The sequence below is a fragment of the Peromyscus maniculatus genome, chromosome 4 (genome assembly GCF_049852395.1).
Source record: "Peromyscus maniculatus bairdii isolate BWxNUB_F1_BW_parent chromosome 4, HU_Pman_BW_mat_3.1, whole genome shotgun sequence".
NCBI lineage: Eukaryota > Metazoa > Chordata > Mammalia > Rodentia > Cricetidae > Peromyscus > Peromyscus maniculatus.
The window spans coordinates 122,006,855-122,026,525 of record NC_134855.1 but is presented as its reverse complement, the minus strand read 5'-3'; the positions used below and the strand labels follow the sequence as shown (position 1 = coordinate 122,026,525).

At 41.4% G+C, this 19,671-nt stretch overlaps 1 protein-coding gene across 2 annotated transcripts in view; it reads right to left on the bottom strand.

Annotated features, from left to right (window-relative positions):
- The window catches only part of Dstn (destrin, actin depolymerizing factor), a 28,035-nt gene that overhangs the window by 3,115 nt on the left and 5,249 nt on the right, over positions 1 to 19,671 (bottom strand). For both annotated transcript variants that reach the window (XM_076570765.1, XM_006983692.4), the window contains exons 2-3: positions 2,053 to 2,360; positions 256 to 332 (exon numbers count right to left, since the gene is read on the bottom strand). In XM_076570765.1, the coding sequence (XP_076426880.1) occupies positions 256 to 332; positions 2,053 to 2,360 (385 nt within the window). The remainder of the gene's footprint in view (positions 1 to 255; positions 333 to 2,052; positions 2,361 to 19,671) is intronic.

Here is a 19,671-nt window from a genome sequence, read left to right as displayed (position 1 = left end):
CATTCAAAAGCAGCAGCAGACAATTAAATACGAATAACATAAACCAACTGACCCCGCTGCTATGTGAGACCCTAGTTTAAACCCAGCGATACAGTGATGAACAACCAATGGGAAAGGAACAGGGTCAGGAACATGGGCACATCTCCCTTCTTTGTTGCCAAAGCTCTCCAAAGAAAAGTAGTATTAGAGACACTGCAGTCCCGATTGTGGGATTCACTATACCCATAAAACTTCATAAGTGAGTCTAGTCCATACCTTGAAACTTCTTTTTGATGGCATCCTTTGAGCTCGCGTAGATCATTTTGCTTTTCAGAGGTGCATGTTCTGGTGCCCTAGACAGAGGATGCCAGAATGAAAGGACTGCTTTAGAGAAAGTACAGCCTCCATCATATTCAACAATCTCCAGTGGAGATGAGACAGGCCTCAGAATCTACGAGTTTTCTATTTCCCACCTCTGAAGGTAATGTTATAGATGGTCACATGTACAATAACATATACAATAACAGTGAAGAATAAAAAATGTACAAAAAGGAAAAAAAGCAAGTAAAGAAAATACTGCCCAGTTTAAAAGCCTATTTAGCCAGCATACCTGCCACATAGCTTTGAATTCCCCAAAGGCAGGGACTTTACTGATTTTTATTCATAGAGCTGTTTCCCCAGGCCTTAACACTGTAATTAGTGTATAGGAGAAATAAAGTTTAATGAATGCACCTCATTCAAATCCAAATCCTACTAACTTGAAGGCTTATCAATAATTACCTTTTTAAGTTTTATTTATGTCTATGAGTGTGGCTACTTGTCTGTGTATGTACTACATGCACGCAGGTGTCCACAAAGGCCAGAGTGAACATCAGACACCCTGGAACTGAGCTACCTGGTGTTGTTGCTGGGGAAACAAACCTTGTCCTTTGCAAGAACACAAGTGCTTTTCCCACTGAGCCATCGCTCCAGCCCCTCAGTACTTCTTTATACACCATTCTCCATGGATGGTGAGCTGTCCGCTCCTACACGTTCCCTGACCTCATGCTTGCAGGACTCACAATGCCATGGTTTACCAGAGTACTGTACAGCCTTAGTGGAATAGAAGTGATGTGTAATCTACCATTATCTTCCCTCAAATCTCAAAGTTTTTGACCTGCAGTCTCGGACCCCTTGTGTCCTGGCTGGCCTGGAACTCACAGTGATCCTTCTGCCTCTCTCCAAAGTGCTAGGATTAAAGGTATGTGTCACCATGCCTGGACACAAGACTTTTGTCTAAGGCTTAATGTCAAATAATTAAAAAGACTAGAATAACTAGAAAAGGCCAATAAACCACTTTAAAATGCTAACTAGAGAACACTGTTCGGCTGAGTCTTTTGCAACAATGGAAATGCTCTATGTCTGTCAGTTGTATATGGCTACAAACTAGAAACACAGATATTCAATCAGCTAAACAGTGAATTTTAACTGGGCATGGTAGACTACGCCTGTACTTCCAGCACTAGGAAGAGCTACTGTTGAGTTCCAGGCCAGCTTGGACTATACAGTGAGACCCTGTCTCAAAATACAGAGGTATCTTTTTAACAATTAAAATTTAAATATCCCTATGTAGGTAGTGGGGACCTAACTGGAACACATAGCAAACCACAATGAGGAAGGAATGGCATCAGCTCTGTCAAAAGAAAGAAACTACCAATACCCAAGTGAAGAATATGTACCCAGCAGAGCAGGCTGATGCTCAGCTTGACGTGCTGAAGAGGGAGAGGCTTTGCTGTACCAGGGAATTTCAGTTTAGAAACGAGTTCTAAGAATCCACAAAATAAACTACCTAAAAATGGTGTTCTTTCGAGTAGACAATGTAGCTAAACTATTAATACAACTAACACTTTATAAAAGCTGGCAAATGTTTTGACAACGAACCTGAGTAGCTTCAATACAAATCATTTTGAGGGGTCTGAGAATACCTAGCACATGCATGGTCCTGGCTCAACCCCAACACCATCAGTACCATCCTGGTCCCCACTAGTCTCCAAGATCTCAGAGCCACAGAAGCTCGGGGTTCTAAGTGCTCACCACAAGAAGAACATCAGCTCCTCTTTTCTGGACTCCTTGGTTTCAAAGCTTGCATCATACAAAGCGTAGCGACAATCTTTTTCAGGAAGCATTCCCACAAAATGCTTGAAGGGATCAGTTATGGTATCGCCAACATCTCCAACCAAGATCTCTTTGCCTTCTTCAACAACTATGCACTTTTTGTCTGCACTGAGACAAAAAATGACAGCCTTCTTCCTTTTCTTGATTTCTTCTGGTGTGGAGCACTTCCGAACTTTCATGTCATAGAAAATACGACATACTTCATCTGCAACCTGAACTCCTGAGGCCTATAATGAGAACAGAAATGTGCCAAAAGCTTATAACAATTATAATTTCAAACATAAAATACACATTTTGGCTATAGATTGGCATATACTTAGACGACCATTACTGACTTCAGACTTACACATACTGTGTAAGTCATTTTCGCCACTACATGGGGTAAGGGGCAGTCTTGACTGTAGCAGCTTCTCGGTGTCCTAAAATCTCAAAAGGGCTTCTTCAACAGCTGAGTATTGTCTTCACTCCCAACCCCCCAGTCTGTCTCCGAGACAAGGTCTCGTGGATCCCAGGCTATCATCACAGGCTCTGTGTAGCCAAGTATGACTATAAATATCTCACCTTTCTCTTCCCACCTTCCAAGTTCTGTGGTTACAGACGTCTGACACTGTCTCGTTAACGCTGTGCTGGGGACTGAATACCAGGCTTCCTGCGTGCTGGGCAAGTACTCTACTGACCCAGCTGCACACCAACCCTGAACTGTTTTTCTTACAGGTTTCTTAGAGCCTTAACTGAGATCGTTCTCCTAGTCTGTATATTAATAACACCTGAAAATCTTTTCATGAAGCAGAACAGATGGTTTCAGCTTCTTAGCTGGAAAAACTGCAGTCCTATAACATTTCTTTCTCTCACAAAAAAAGCACTATGTAAAGATCTCAAAGTGCTAATCAATATTCAGTAACTGCTTGCTTTTAATTTCTATTTACCACGTGGAGGGAAAAGCTTAGTCTATGAAGTGCTTCCTATGTAAGCCAAAAGGACCTGGGTTCGATACCCGACACCCACAGCAAAAGCTGGGCATGCTAGTCCGCTTGTAATCCCAATACTGGGAAGGCAGTAACCAGAAGACCTGGGCTTAGCGGCCTGCCAGCCAAGGCTAATCCATAAATACCAAATGAGAGACTGTCTCAAAAACAAGATGAACAGTTTCTGAGAAACAACACCTGAGGTTGACCTCCGGCCTCCCCACCCCCCACACCCCTCTCTCTCTCACAGGCATATGTACACATACATCTATTTCATTGATAAAATATTTAAATTATAAATTGAGATTAGAATGAAAAGGTTTTACTGTTAATAATGAACATAACAGTTTAACTGGGAATTATGCTAAGCAGAAAAATAACCCTTAGTCATGTTATTATTACTTGTTATTCTGGATCAAGGAGTTAAACAAGCTCTTGATGCTGAAAGATCTTGAACCTCTCTGTCTTCTGTCCATCGTCATGCGCTACGGACACCAACTCCCACAGCCACCATTCGGTATGCTGCTTTAACTACCTTAGCTTACGTTAGCTTTTCTAAAGCAAGGAGCACACGTTTAAAGAGTTAATAAACAGGGAGCTGGAGAGATGGCTCAGAGCACTGACTGCTCTTTCAGAGGACCCGGGTTCAATTCCCAGCACCCACAGGGCAGCTCACAACTAGCTGTATCTCCAGTTCCAGGGGACCTAACACCCTCACACAGACATACATACTGGCAAAACACCAATGCACATAAAATAAAAAATAATTAAAAAAAAGATTTAATAAATAATGCAAAAATAGATACACAAAATTAATACCAATTATATAAGGGGCAAAGTACATAAAAAGTGAAGAAAACCCTACAGAATCAGATTTGCAAATCGTAAGAAATTTTAACTCAGAATATGAGGAATTTTTTCAACTCAGTAACAAAAAAAGAACCCAATTAAAGGGTGATCAATGGATATGAGCAGACATTTCTCAAAAGAACATCCCAGGACACAAATGACCAATAAGCATGTGGGGAAAATTGCTCTCCATCAGTAGTCATTAGAGAAATGCAAATCAGAAATTACACTTACTGGGATGGCTTAAAAAGAAAGACTGAGCTGACCTGAACCCACATCCCGGGCACTCATGATGGCTTGTGCTAACAATCCAGGACTGACTAGGGGCACCCAAGACCTGCAGATCCTGGGGGCTGGCAGATCAAACACCAAGGGACAGGTTCAGAGAGCTCTGTCTCCAAAAACATGGCAGAGAGTGATAATGACACTCAACACAGCTTCTGTCACACACACACACACACACACACACACACACACACACACACACACACGTGCAATTCTCAAAGAGCTAAATATGGAGTTAATAGATGACCTAAGAATTCCAGTTCTTGGTATACATATGAAAGTAATAAAAATTAAAACGTGCCCATGTGAACAAACACTTGCAAATGTCCACAGAACCGTTATTCACACAGATAAAAACTGGAAACCACCCCCAAATCCATTAAGCGAAGGGATTTTTAAATGCAGTCCATCCACACAATAAAGCAAAAATGAGGAACTGACACACTACAGCATAAATGAACCTCAGGAAGCATCACACTCAGAAGAAAGAAGCCAAAGAGAAAGGGCTGCGTGCAGCATCAGTCTATTTATATCACATGTCCCCCAAGGCGACTCTCTAAGTAGACTAGCGGTTTCCAGGACCAAGGGAAGAGGAAAGGGACTGACTGCAAACTGGCCGTTTTCTTTTAGGGGTGATGGGAATGCTCTGTAATCAACTGCTACTTAAACACACGTGAAAGAAGCTGGCTGTGCTAGTACATGCCTCTATCCAAGCAAGCAGTTTGACAGCTATGGCGGGAAGATCACCAGTTCAAGGCCAGCCTGGACTACATCAGTGAGACCCAGTCACAAAAATACAAGAGGAAAAGATGCCTGCAAGAAGCGAGGGGAGTGGGATATATACTGGGGACCTAGCATTGATTAGTAAGGTAGTTTGGCATTTCATCATCCAAATGTTAACATACACTGCAGTCCTACCTAATCCACATCTACTCACAAGCTCCTCCAATGTAGCCAACCAAATCCACACATTTTTCTTATAAATGCAATTCCTTTAATGAACAGCACACTTTAATACAGTGGCAGCCAGAAAATTAATACTGAATAAAAAACTAACAAAAACTATATACTATACTATATTACATTCTTATTACACATGCACACTTATTATATTTTTAAGAATCAATGCTTTGGTAGTACTTTCTAATCTTTGCAAGAAGTGGAAAATAATGTTCAAATATCATCAAGGAAGAACTAGAAAAACAGACTCCAGTACCTCTCTAGTCTACAATAATGCTGACATCTAAGTTTCTTTTAACCAACAACCAAGCTTTTCTTTTTAAAATAGTTTATTTAAAGTTTACCATTCATATAATGTTTGAGTCCATTCATCCCCCACTGCCTCCAACTCCTCCCCATCCTCCCACAACTTTTCCTTCCCATCTTCATGTGCTCTCATCCGTTAGTATTTTTTAAATACCTACTGAGTCCATTCAGTGCTTGCCCAATTATCAGAGGGCAACACTGGAAGCTTCCTATTTATTCAACCAGTATCTGAATATACCCAACGTATCTAAGTCTCTCAAACAAAGCTGGAAACTGATTTAGAAATCAACCGTGTGCTGTAACTGAAAACAAAGGAAACGATTCTGTAGCTGTAGTGAAGTTGCTGGCTCCAACCTGGGCAGAGTCTGAGCCTTTTCTACCAGAAACATCACCTGTGCTGGTTTTTAAGCCACAATATGTGGGGTTTGACAATATGTTGAGCAGAGCCTAAGAACCTACATTCACAAGATCCAGGTGACTTGTTAAAATTTAGCCCTAAACCTCGCTGAAATAGGATTACGACTTTAGTTCTCTGCTGTGTTTACTTCTTCACCTGTGAGGTGTGACGGAAGAGTAAAGTCCTTTACAAATTCTGGTGGCTTGAGTGCAAGGATCTGTGCCACAGACACCTGGCACAACCTATGGGCCCTTCATGGCTTCTTAAGCCCAACTCCACAGGGTCACAGAAGAGGCCGACAGCATTACGGCAGACCCCCCCCTGCAGTCTGGACCACTGTGTGGACTCACCTGAGGCCTCTGTGCCCTGAGACACCAAGGCCAGTCTTGTCGCAGGCCAAACACTGGAGTCTGGAGAGTCACTATGCTTCCCCAACAAAAAGGCTGGTTGTCCAGGCCTACCCATCCCAGCCTGAAGGCTTTCATCTCAGAAGAAACGCCAGGCAGGGCCTGTCTGGTTCTTTTAAGAAAAGATTGGAGAGAAAAAAGACCTCTCCTATCAGTTTCATTTTTCAGCACTCAATATTTAACTGCTCAGCAGTCAAGAGCCTGTAAATTTATTTTAAATAAAGTTAAATCAAATTCCATTTTAGACTTCAAGTCTGTAGAGCTGAAACAATACAGACCACTGAAAATTCTCTGACCCAGGGAACACTAAGTTGCTGCAAAGTTGGAAAGAATCTGAGAGCAAAAATAGACTCTGCTCCACAAGAGCTCTGACTACCTTAAAAAGCTATGGAGTTCACAGCTGAAATTTCTCCAGGTTCCAGACTAGGAACCACTGGAGAACAGGAATCCACACTCCGCCCTGTGTCAGAACAGCTGCTGTGGACCTTGTTTCAAGCCCAGTGAGTAATATGCTTGCCTTGAGTTTCTTTTGATGGAGCATTTATAAACTCACCAACTGGGGGGTGGGGTGGGGGGGTGGGGGGGGTGGATGGAGCTTGAGAGATGGCTCAGCAGTTAAGTAAGAGCACTGGCTGCTCTTTCAGAGGTCCTGAGTTCTATTCCCAGCAACCACATGATGGCTCAGAACCAACTATAGTGGGATCCAATGCCCTCTTATAGTATAAAAGTTGTACATGCAGATAGGGTACTCATACATAAAATAAATCTTCAATCAATATTCAAGATTCATGAAGTACATGGTCCTCAAACAGTCACTACTGATAATGTAGACACTGGGCAGAATCTTGGAAATGGCAGACTCACCTGAAAGAACAGGTCTCTCAACTCTACTATAAGGGTGAGTGGCAATCTTTAAAACTTAAGTCATCAAGTTTTGAGGCTTTACAGTAACCACTGAACCAGTCCAAACCTGAACATGACTGTCACCAACGGGAGGCCACCCTAAACCCGAACATTAGAAAGGTTCATTTCTCACTGCTACACTCAAGTAGGACACCTCACCTCGGCCCCACTATTCAAATCCACCACACTTTAATCCTAATTAAAGAAAGCAGAATAAAAGCCAGTTAGCTACCTAAGAAAATTATTAATTTCTAAAACCTGGTTTTTCTAAGAGTCTAAAGTGTCTGAAAAGTGGGCTGTTGCAGAGCAGACACAGAACTGTAAATTAACTGTAAACTGACAGAACAGTCAGTGGCTCCTTCTCATAGCAGTTTCTCCAAGGAGCTAGGGAGTTTCAGATTGGGTCGAGGTCCCTTTGTTTAGACCCTGCCTTGCCCAGGACCGGCAGAGGCAGGGCTAACAGCTGGGCTGCTGGACATGATAGTGCTGCAGAGCTGCCTAAGGGCTGAGCCCTCCGACTCTGCCCCTCATACAGCTCCACTGCGGTTAAGAGGGGGTTGGAAAAGACCAGGGTTCCATCAGGACCAGAAAAGAAAGATGGGAATTCAATGGGGAGCTGAGTGAAATCAGTGTGATCCCCCCCCCCTTGAATGCCCGCCCTGCCATAGAGATCTCTCTGCCCCTTGACTTTGGAATTCCAGAGTCTTCTGATCTTTCCAGCTTAGTCATCCTACTGAAAAGAAGAGAGTAAGTGACCAGACAAAAAGGAAGGCAGACTCCCAGGCACCCTGAGGTCTGACCCTGCGTTACAAACTCCCTACTCCAGCTGTTCTAGGGAGACAGGGGGGCCAGTAACAGCTGGGCCAGCGGTTCTTCCCTGCCTTCTATCGTGGTCACCGTCACCACGAGCTGGAACACTGGAAATCTGAGCCAATAAGAAAATAAATTATTAATTTGATTTTTAAGAAATTTAAGAAGTCGCAGTACATAAAACTGACTTAATACTAAAATAGTATGTTTTGGGCAAACAAATTTATAAAAATATATTACATAACTTTCTGTCTTGGGAAATAGTTTTTTAAATGACTCATGTCACTTGGAACTTCAGTTATTATACTATGCAAAAAACAGATTAATGCCTCTAAGGGCAAAGATTTCACATTGAGTATTTAATCTATTTATGGCTGACTATTTCTGATGGCAAGGAAGCAATTTTGAGGGAAACAAACTGCTAACACACACACACACACACACACACACACACACACACACACACACACACACACACACAGAGGCAGGGTTTCATTATATAGCCTAGGCTAGCATCAAATTAATAATTATCTTGCCTCAGCATCCTAAGTGCTAGGATTACAGGTGTGCACCACCAAACCTGGCATTGTTTATTGAAAATATATATTTGTTTCAAAGACTCAAAGCAATAAAAATGAAAAGTCAAAATTTCATGCAAAACAGCTCAACTTAAGCAAATTAACCAAAGGCTTAATTTTTCCAGGTGGATTAAAAGAAGACATTGTATTTTACCCCTTACGGAAGCAGGACTGACTACTGGAAAAAAAGTGAAGTGAGAACTGGAGAAGCTTATGGAGAGCAGGAAAAGCAACTCTGGCCCCCATCATTCTGACACATTTGCAATTAACTGAGAATATGTTCTTCAAAGAAGTTGAGAAAATGCCTTAAACAAACAAAACTGGTTACACTTGTCCCCTAAGCAGAACTGGGAATGCTTCACTTTAGAAGATCTCTCTCTGCAGAGGAGCAACATCCTGCGGCATCCTCTAGCATCCCCCAGGGCGGTCAGAGCTGTTCATTTGTCTAACTCAAGAGGATAGGTGGAACCACATACGCCAAGCACTGGAATGCAGTGCTTCGCAACGCCATTCAGTCAGTGCACACTAATTATTACAATTATTAACCAGAAGATCCAGTTACAGCATCTTCAATTCTTCAGCAAGCCTCGTTGTTGGTTGTCAGTAAAGGCTTTGGTTATTGGACAAGTTAATACTTATATTTGGGGGCTGGAGAGACAGATGGCTCAGCAGTTAAGAGCACTGGCTGCTCTCCCACAGGACCTGTGTTCAATTCCCAGCACCCACAATGGCAGCTCAATCCTGTCTGTAACTAGGGTTCTAGGGTACCCAACACCCTCACACAGTCACACAGACATACATGCAGGCAAAATACCAATGAACGGGAATTTGTTTATTTATAGAAAAAAGGAACAAGTTTATGGAGTACACTACAAAGGGCAGAGGGCAGGGTGGTAATGAGAACAGATTATCTCCTCAATCAGAGATTCCCTGTTTGCTGTTCACTACAACTGGGGCATCTGGTAAATAACTCTCTCTCTCTTCTCGTGAATATTTAGTGGTACCATCAACAGATAAATAGACATTGAAAATGTAGTATGTGTACAATGGAATTTCCATTGCCGTAAAAATGAAAATTCAATATTTCCAAAAAAAAAAAATGATGGATCTAGACACTACTATATTACATGAGGTAAGCTGAACTCAGAAAAACAAATACTGCAGTTCTCGCTCATATATGAATGTCCGGGTATATGTATGTACATAGGTTATGCAATTAGAAATGGGATGATAAAGCGGAAAGGGAGTGTGAGGAGGGGACAGGGCATCGGAACCTTGTGCGATGGAAACAGAAAGGACGTTACCAGTGGTGGAGGGCACAAAAACTGGAGAAACAATGGAAGGGTGCGAGCAAGAACAAGAAAATTCATTTCCAACTGCCATAACGAAACCTAGTATTTTGCATGATAACTAAAATAAATAAATAATATATTAGGTGGTTAAAGAGCAAAGAAAGGGGCCAGCAAGACTGTTCAGCAGGTAAAGGTACTGGCTACCAAGTCTGACTGACCACTTGAGTTCAATCCATGGAATTCACATGGTAGGAGGAACGAACTAATGCCTACAAGCTGTTCTCTGTCCTCCATGTGTGTACCATGGCGGGTATTCATGCATGCACACACGCACACACACACACACACACACACACACACACACACACACACACACACACCCCCCAAAGAAAGAAATAACCAAATAATTTTCAATGCCACAGGGCTGAAGAAATGTCTTAATAGTTAAGAATATTCACTGCTCTTGCAGAGGATCCAGTTTAGTTCCCAGGACCCACACTGCATGGTTCACAACCACCTGGAACCCAGCTTCAGGGAATCTCAGCCTCTTCTAACCTCCATGAGCATCTGCACACCTCTCTCTCTCTCTCTCTCTCTCTCTCTCTCTCTCTCTCTCTCTCTCTCTCTCTCTCACACACACACACACACACACACACACACACACCTCTTTTTAAAAATAGCAAAGAAATGCTCAAAAAAGAGATGGATGAGAGAAACATTTTAAATATACTCAGTATAAATATACATACATAATTTTAATGAACTGTTCACATCTGGGCTGACAATGCTCCCTCTAAGAGCCAAAGATACCTAACAAAACCCTCAATACCAGACCTAAGAAGCCTTTGAGTTGTTGGCCAGGCTGTCCAAAAGACTCCCAAACAGACAGCCTATTGCTGATGCCCTTGGTTGCCCCCAGAAGTGGAAGGTAAGTCCCTACTGCTAAAGGCACCATAAATCCCCCATGAACCACAATAACCAGCATGCCAGGATAACCTAAGGGTGCAGCAGTGGCATGCACACCTTGGTAGTAAGCAACAGCTCTCTAATTGGACTTAAGACCTACTCAACAAGAGGAAACCATGTCTGGAAATCCAGCTAACTACTCGGGTGCTAGTGAAGTCATGGATCTTAGAGGAGAATCTACAACCACTACTTTATTAAAACAGCACAATCTCTAACTACACTCTAAATATTTGTCCTTATACCCATAGGTAAGTATAGTCCTCACCCTTCATCAAGGAAACTTCTCTTTATAACAGAGACCATGACAGAAAACCACAACCAATCAAAATACAGAGCTGTGGAGCCTAGTCCCAATGAATACATCTATAAAACACTCTCGCACGTAGGGTTCAGGGAACTTTGTGGTAGAGGGATGAAAAGACTGTAAGAGTCAGTATCAGGGGGTTTGCTGTGAGATTTGTGTCTCCTAGTCATGTTAGAAGCTACATTCAAAAGTCTCACCAACATGACTGCCCAAATGTGAGCCGAACAAGGATGATGCCACGTCTGATGGACATGCCAAACTGGATGGGGAAAAGCCCATGGGACCTCAACCCTACACAAAGAACTATAGCAAACTGAGGGAAGCTGGGAGAGAGAAAGGTGGCCTTCCCCAGGGAAGAGCACACCAATTGGTTGTCCAGTGCTAAACAGCCCTGAAAACATACATACGAATACCTTTACACAGACTGTGCAGGTGACATTGAAGAACATGTATGGATATGCATGCAACAACAATGAAAAGAGGCCGTGAACTTGAAGGAGAGCAGGGAGGGGTACAGGGGACGGTTGAAGGAATAAACGTAATTATATTATAATCTCAAAAATAAAAGGTTCAAGTACACTACTTTAGGAAGCTATCACCCACAAGGAAGAAAGCCATGGCCAGATTAGCAAGTGAGTAAGTATGTTTCACCCTAAAACCTGTCCCTTCCCAGTATATCTTAGTCAAGAAACACACAGGGATTCTCCAATATCCTGATGAACTGAAAATGTCTGCAGGTATTAAGCGCAGTTTTACAGATTAATGCCCTTGGTTAAAGATGCCTGGCCAAGGAGCTAAGGGCCACCACACCACACTGTAGCTGCAGTTACCGCATCAGATACCAGTGAGCCACAAAATGTTTCAAGCTAACTCTGTTTCAATACTACTTCATTCAAAAAGCCAAGCGAAGCCAGGAATGGTGGCGCATGCCTTTAATCCCAGCACTCAAGGCAGAGACAGCTAGAGACCATTTGTAATTCTGGGACAGCTGGGGCTACACAGAGAAACCATCTTAAAAAATAAAAATAAATGAATTAGTTAAAAAATAAAAACAGAAAAAGAGAGAAAGCCGAACAAACAGTATTAAATTCACCACCAATTTCCAATCACAAAAGTCCTGAGTCACTTTAGAACAGCACAAGTGTAGCTGGGATGACCTATGCCGCAGACCAAGCGGAAGTTCTCCTTGCTACTTAGGAGCTGCTGAACTCATTAGTAAGCATCCCTGAACACCTCACATTCTCTTGTGGTGCTACATAGTTTCTCCTCTCATCTGGTTGCCCTCATTCAGGGTCAGCTCAGATCCTCCTTTGGGAAGGCAGCTCTTATTTGTCCTTCATCATCAGCTCTAAAACCAAAATTTGCATGATCCTCCATGTACTGATGAAGACTATAGTTTTTCTATTATTGTAGTATTAGCTATCCGATACTGTCTCTCTGTTAGTTGACTCCTGCTCTGGACTTCCCCCAAAAGAACAAGAGCGGATAGTGGATATTTTTAAATTGTTACTTTGTTTATGCAGTACCAGGATCAAACCCAAGGCCTTGTTACATGCTAAGCAGGCATTCTATCATCTACCTCCATTCCCATCCTGTTAGTATCTTTCTCAGTCTACACTGGCCCTACGCATCTTAATCCTCCACCCACGAGCTAGAATTGTAATGCTGCCAACTAGATGTTTACTTAACCAATAAAAGTTTAATAGCATTTTTGTCTTTAAACTTATTAACATGGTTTTCTAACTGCCTAATATGTGAGCATCATGTTTCACATAAATTTCAGGATAAATGCTATGCAAGAGATACATATATATATAGTAATCAATACTCAAGAGCATGACTAAGAAATCAATGCTCCACAAAACAACACATTTAAAAGTTTGCGTGATCTAAGTTGTTGCCATGGGCCCATTTGATTGTGCAGCTAAAAACATTTAAAGGCATTACTTAAAATGAGGTGTCTGCTAGTTCTACCAAGTAGAGAGAATGTTTCATGGGTTTGCTAATATTTGAAAAAGTAAAAATGTCTTTACATCATCTTGAAGAGGAGAAAGCAAAAATTATTCCCTGTAAAATCAGGGATAAGACAAGGACACGCATTTACCATTCCTACCCAGAATGTGGTCTCACCCAGAGCAGCAAGGTGAGAGAAAGAGCTACTGCAGACAGGGGAGGGGAAGTGCATATTCTGTTGTAACAACGTGATTCTCTCCATCAAAGTCTGACTACCAAACTGCCAAATGAATTCAGTTTTAAAAAAACAAAACAGTATACAAAACCAGTGCATTTTTATGTACCAATAGTGAAGCTGCAGAGCAAAAAGGGAAAAAGAAAAAACAAAAAGAATCAAGAAAGCAATCCCCACTGCCAAAACAAAAAGCCAGAAACAAGGACAGCAACAATAGTCCCTTGGAAGCTCATCGGGTGACAGAACCCTACCTAACAGGCACAAGGCCTCTCTCTACCCCCGGCACTACACCATCAAAAGCAAAAGCAAAACCAAACCCCTTAGGCCTCCATCTAGCCAAGGGAGTGGACTATTATATACAATGCTAATCACAAACCATGGAAGCCAGAACAATGGAGACTACACACCACCATGAAAAAAACAGTGCAGAAAGGCTCATGGGTTCCAAGTGTTGGCAAAGTGTCCATACTATCAAAGCAGACTTAGAGTCAACGCAATGTCTACCCAAATAGCAAAGGTTTTCTTCACAAAACAGACAAAGGAAGATGGCGACAGTGTCACATGCCTGCTATTCCAGCACATGGGAACTGGAAGCAGGAGGATCAGCAGTTCAAATAGAGCCTTGGCTACACACTGAGTATGAAGCCAGCCTAAGCTACACGAGAGTAAATGGAGCCTGGCAGTGGTGGCGCATGCCTTTAATCCCAGCACTTGGGAGGCAGAGCCTGGCAGATCTCTGTGAGTTCGAGGCCAGCCTGGTCTACAGAGTGAGAAACAGACACATAGCTCATATCTCAAAACATACTACAAAGAAAAAATAAGCAAAACAGCATGGTGCTAGCATAAGAGCACACACATGCATACCAATGGAACAGACAGAGAACCCAGAAATAATTCCATAATCTATAGCTAACTAATCACTGACAAAAGCACCCAAAACCTACATTAGAGGAAGGATAGTTTTTAGTGAATGACGATGGGAAATGTGGAAATTTGTACACAAAACAATAAACTAGACCCCATCTCTCATCACATAAAAATCAAGTCAAACTGCATCAAAGACCCCAAACCATGAAACTTAGAAAACACAGGGGTGACCTTCAAGACACTGAGCAGACGTTTCACAGAAAACAGGCAAATGGGGTTAATCAAACCAATTAGTTTCTGTTCAACGAAGGATACAAAGGTGAAGAGACATCCAACGGAGTATGAAAAAACATTAGCAAGCCATTCATCCAACAAGGGACGAGGATCCAAAAGAGACAAGTGACCCAACTGAAAAACAGCAGAAATCTGATTTAAGGGGGCGGGGGGCGCTAAACAGACCTTTCTCAAAGGTTAAATGGCCAATTATATGAAAAAATGACTGTATTAGTCAAAAGGGAAATGTAAACCACAACCAAACACCATCCGTCACACTCACCATCAAGAGCCTAAATACATCCATGCTGGCAAAGATGTGGAAAAAGGTGACTGCCCCATATCATTGGTGGGAATGCGGATGTGTGCAGCATTATGGAAAATAATATGGAGGTTCCTCAGAACAGTAAAAATAGAACTCCCACAATGTAGCTATCCCACTAGTTATACATACAAAAGAAATCAAATCAGCCTGTCAAAGAGATGTCTGGTAAACACGCATGTTTACCGCAACACTAGTCACAAAAACGACATGAAATCAACTAATATCTAATTACTATATTTGATAACACTCCACCACTACCTTTTTTAGACCTGCCTGGGATTCACAGTCTTCCCTCTTAGCCTCCCAAATGAGGGAATTATAGATGTGTGCCACCACACCTGACACCATTTGCTCCTTGTAATCAGATCATTTGGGACTTTGTTCCTGAGTTAATATATTCTGGACACTACTCCCTTGTTGGGTGACTAGTTGGCAAGTAATCTCTCCTGGTTTTCAGGTTATCAATTCACCCTGTTGTTTCTGCTGTACAGACCACTCCAATTGATTTTGACTTGGCAATTTTACAAATCACACTATTTTTGAAGAAATGGTGCAAATGTATAAAAGTTTAAGCACAAGATAACATTTCTTTTAAAGAAATGAACTTAAATTTAACATGAATCAGTGTTATCAGGCAGAGCATTAACAACTAAATAGGAGTGAAATAGCTGAGGTATGAGTAGCTCCCAAATTTAATTTTTAAAGACCTGAGAAACTGAAGGGACTGTCCATCTATGCATACTTCAGTGGATCTTAGGAGGTGGGGTCAATAGGAGGAAGTAGGTTAGACACAGGCCACGCCTCTTTAATCTCTGCTTCCTGGCAGCCCCCATCCCCCATCCTCCACCCCGTACGTTTCTATCATGATGCTTTTGTGCTACCATGGACCTAAGTGCTATGGGCCCCACAATCATGGACAGACACCATTAGCCAAAATCGAACTTTCTTTCTTTAAACGACTAACTCTGCTAGTCTGTCACAGTGACCAAAGCTGATGCACTACTTTTTCTCCCTCGTCTGTAGGATTTCAGCCCAACAAGCCTTTCTTTCCAAGCACAGACCAAGCTCAAGGTCCCTTGAAGAGGTCCCCTGCCTGAAACATTCTTCACACAGCTCACTCTTTCTTACCATGAAGGATTAGCTTGCCTGAGACCAGCTAGGCAAAAATCCTTTTATTTATTTATTTTTTCAAATAAAGTAAGTGGTTTTGGCTTTTTCCATTCATTCAGCAAAAAATGAAAAGTGATAAAACTGAGGAACAAATCAGCAACTAACCAAAGGCCATAGAGAAAGAGGCAAAACCAGACTCCAACACCACGCCTCCAACAGCCTGGCAGTGTGGCTCAGGAGAAGTGGTAGCACCTGAACTGCTTTAAGGATGGCATGGGACACCGGAACACAACGCGTGACACTCAGTTAACACTTCTAAGTTACCTTGTTCCTTCGTGTGTTGGGCCTTTAAGCTATTTCAAGATCTCCAATAAGCAAATACCATCCAATTTCATTCACAAAAGAGGAGTTTCTGTATGCCAGAATCATTTCAAGTGTTACCACAGCAATAATTGCCTCCTCTCTAAGGATTTACATGAAAAGACTCAAATTGAATTGTAATGTGTATACAAAGGTGGGGTGCTGTTCAATTGTTCCAATGCTTAAGCCTCAATTTCCAATGCATTGTTTAAAAGTGAGAACAGGAGGTGTAAAAATTAAAATAATCCATCTCTATAGGAACTTGTCTGTCAAAATTAAGAAAATCCTCTTCATCACAAATTCATTATAATTCAGTAACACTATGTGAGCTACTATGAGAAAGGGACTACATTATTGATACGTACAGCCACATCTTAAAAAGAGTGGTACAATCTGGCTTTAAAAAGCATCTTAGTATTACAAAAGAAACTGGAGAGATGGGTCATCAACTAAGAGTACTGCTCTTACAGAGGACTTGATTGAACCCACATGGGGGCTTATAATTGTAATTTCAATTCCGGGGGATCCAACACTCTTTTTTGGTCTTCCTGGGCTCCTGCATGCATGTGGTAACATATAAACTCAATCAGGTATAGGCGCACGTGTGCGCACACCACACACACACACACACACACACACACACACACAAATTAAAAAGAAATTGGCATTCTTAGCACTGCTTCTTAGATTATGTGCAGAAGTGCAAAGAATTAAAGTGTCAGCTTAGTATTCAAGTTAACTTCCCACCACAAACTGAATAAAACATTCATAACGTATATGGCTGGTCCAATAAGGCCACCACTAACCACATACAGTTTAGTGACTCCTTTAAATATGGCTAAAGAATTGTATTTTAAATTCTATTTCATTTTAATTAACAACTTTAAAATTCTACATTCCATTGCTAATAAATCTGTTAAATGTATTAGGGAAACTTGGGTATGAGAACCTACTTTTTAAACCACAGTCATGGTATCTAAGTACAAGTCAAATATGCCCAATGAATATTTAAGCACTTACATTGAGACAATCTTATTTAGTATCCAGGCAGGCCTAGAATTCAAGACCCTCTTGCCTCTGTCTCCACCTCCAAAGTGCTAGGATGAATGGGGAATACCACCAAGCCTGACTGAGTTGTGCTTTAGGTGTAAAATATATACAGAATTTCCAACAATGAAAATATGTAAAGCTTACTAATTTTTCTGTCAGTCAAATGTTGATATGAAATTTTAGATAGGGCTAGGGATGGCTTAGTAGAGTGATTCCAGACATACACAAGTCCTGGGTTGGTACCTAGTGCCACAAATAAGTGATGATTATACTGGTTTAACTAAATTTCACCTTTGCTGGCTATTTTTCTTAAGGAGCAATGAGAAAAGAATTAGATATACACATTCCTGAAACAAAATTTCACAACGAGAATCCTCAAAACTCAATGGTTTAAGGACAGGCTCAAAAGTAAGATGGCACCATCTTATCTGTGCCAACTTCAGCTCTATAACCACTGGAGAATGCACCAAATGTATATGGAAAATGCTAACTACATTGATAAGCCAATAGAAGAACCAGGATAGAAAATTCATTTTTTCTTTTTCTGTGATCAAGTTAAAAGAGGTCCAACCTACAGCATAATACATAAACGCTGGAAGAATGGTCTTCCTTCGATGGGGTACCTGCTGCAGGAGGTACTGAGCTCTCCATCTCTCAGGTGCTCATTCATGTCTTACTGGAGCAGAGACTTCTCAACTTTTACCGGCCTGCAACTAGACACTAAATTCTTTTCACTTGTTTTTAAAATTACTAAAATTTAATTCTTAAATTTTAACATAACACAGAAAACTAAGGAATTGAGTAAGCAACATGTAAGCATGTTTAGTGACAATGTCAGCCACTGGAAGAATAGTTGAGTATGAGAGTTATGAATCACTCCAGATTAAAAGCTGAATTCAATGGCATCCTTGTCTAGCAGACTCTAAGGCACATAACTAGATTTGTTTGAAGTATTACTGGGCTGAATAAACCTGATATAGTTTTCTAACTCTACACTTTTCACAGCAAAATGTTAAGACAAGTAAAATGTTCAGAAGCATAACTCCCAGTGAAAACTTGTCACTTGTAACAGCACTACAAGGAAGCAAGAACAGAAGGAAACTTAAAATATTCCTGGTGTTAGATATAAGCCTTTTGATAGATAGGATTTCATGAACAATCTAAAAGGGAAGAGGCTCATAGTATTTTAATAATCTCCTGTTTTATGTTCTGTGGTTCGCACATAAGTCAGCAAATTGTACTCTGAGATCAGACTGAATCACTCAGAACAGGGCCTAGAGTATGCTTTGCAGACAAAACAATGCATTTATATATACAAGTTAGTTTTCCAAGGCTCAGAGCCTTTCAAATGTCAAGAATAATATGCTCCATCTCAAGACACTTGGTTATTACTGAAAGGAGGTATGTTTCAATAGCATGAAAATACAAACATTTGAGATCCTTTACACTGTTAAGCACTATTTCATTGAAACTAATTCTATTTATGGAAAACTGTTGTGATATGCCTGGTAAAGTGGCACATGCAAGTAATCCCCACACTCAGGAGGATGGAGTTTTAAAGACCAGCCTGGGCTGGCTACACAGGGTGGAGATCCTGTCAGACAGAGAATGAGAATGAGTTTGTTTTGCATAGATGTTTTTAAGTGGGCTTTGTTTGTTTGTTTAGTTCACAACAATTTTAAGTAGGAAGTAGAGTTCCCACACATTCTTTGGTTATTTGGTTTATTTTATAATTATGTGTATGGTGTGTGCTTGCTTGTCTGTATGTGCCTTCATGTGTGTGTAGTACCTGCAGGGGCCAGAAGAGGGAGTGGGGTCCTTCGGAATTGGAGTTATAGGTGGTTGTATGCCACCTAGTGGGGGGGCTGGGAACTGAACCTGGGTCCTCGGCAAACACAGCAAGTGCTCTTCATTATGGCACCATCTCTCCATTTGTTTTTAATATTCTGGCTAAATGAACTGCCCAGGAAAAAGAGACAAGTATAGAATGGAGGAGATTAATCTCTGCAGCCCCCAACTAAGAAGGAACTATCTAGTCTACAGTCCATCACCCCAGAAGCCTGAAAATGGCAGGTGAAATAAAGAGGAAGCATTTGTCCTCTGTGATTTAGCAGCTTAAGATGCCTGGAAAGACACACAGGGAGGAATACCAGTCCATGGTATGAGGACCCAGCATTGACAATCATGTTCTTGGGTTTTTTGTTTGTGTTTTGGTCAGTGATTGAGTGTGTAGCTCTAAAGCCAGCTGAGATGAAGTCAGGTTCACAGGTATATCAGACATATAAAAACATAAGATGCAAGCTGATGTGGAGCAGAGTGGTACCTTGCTTACCTAGCATTATG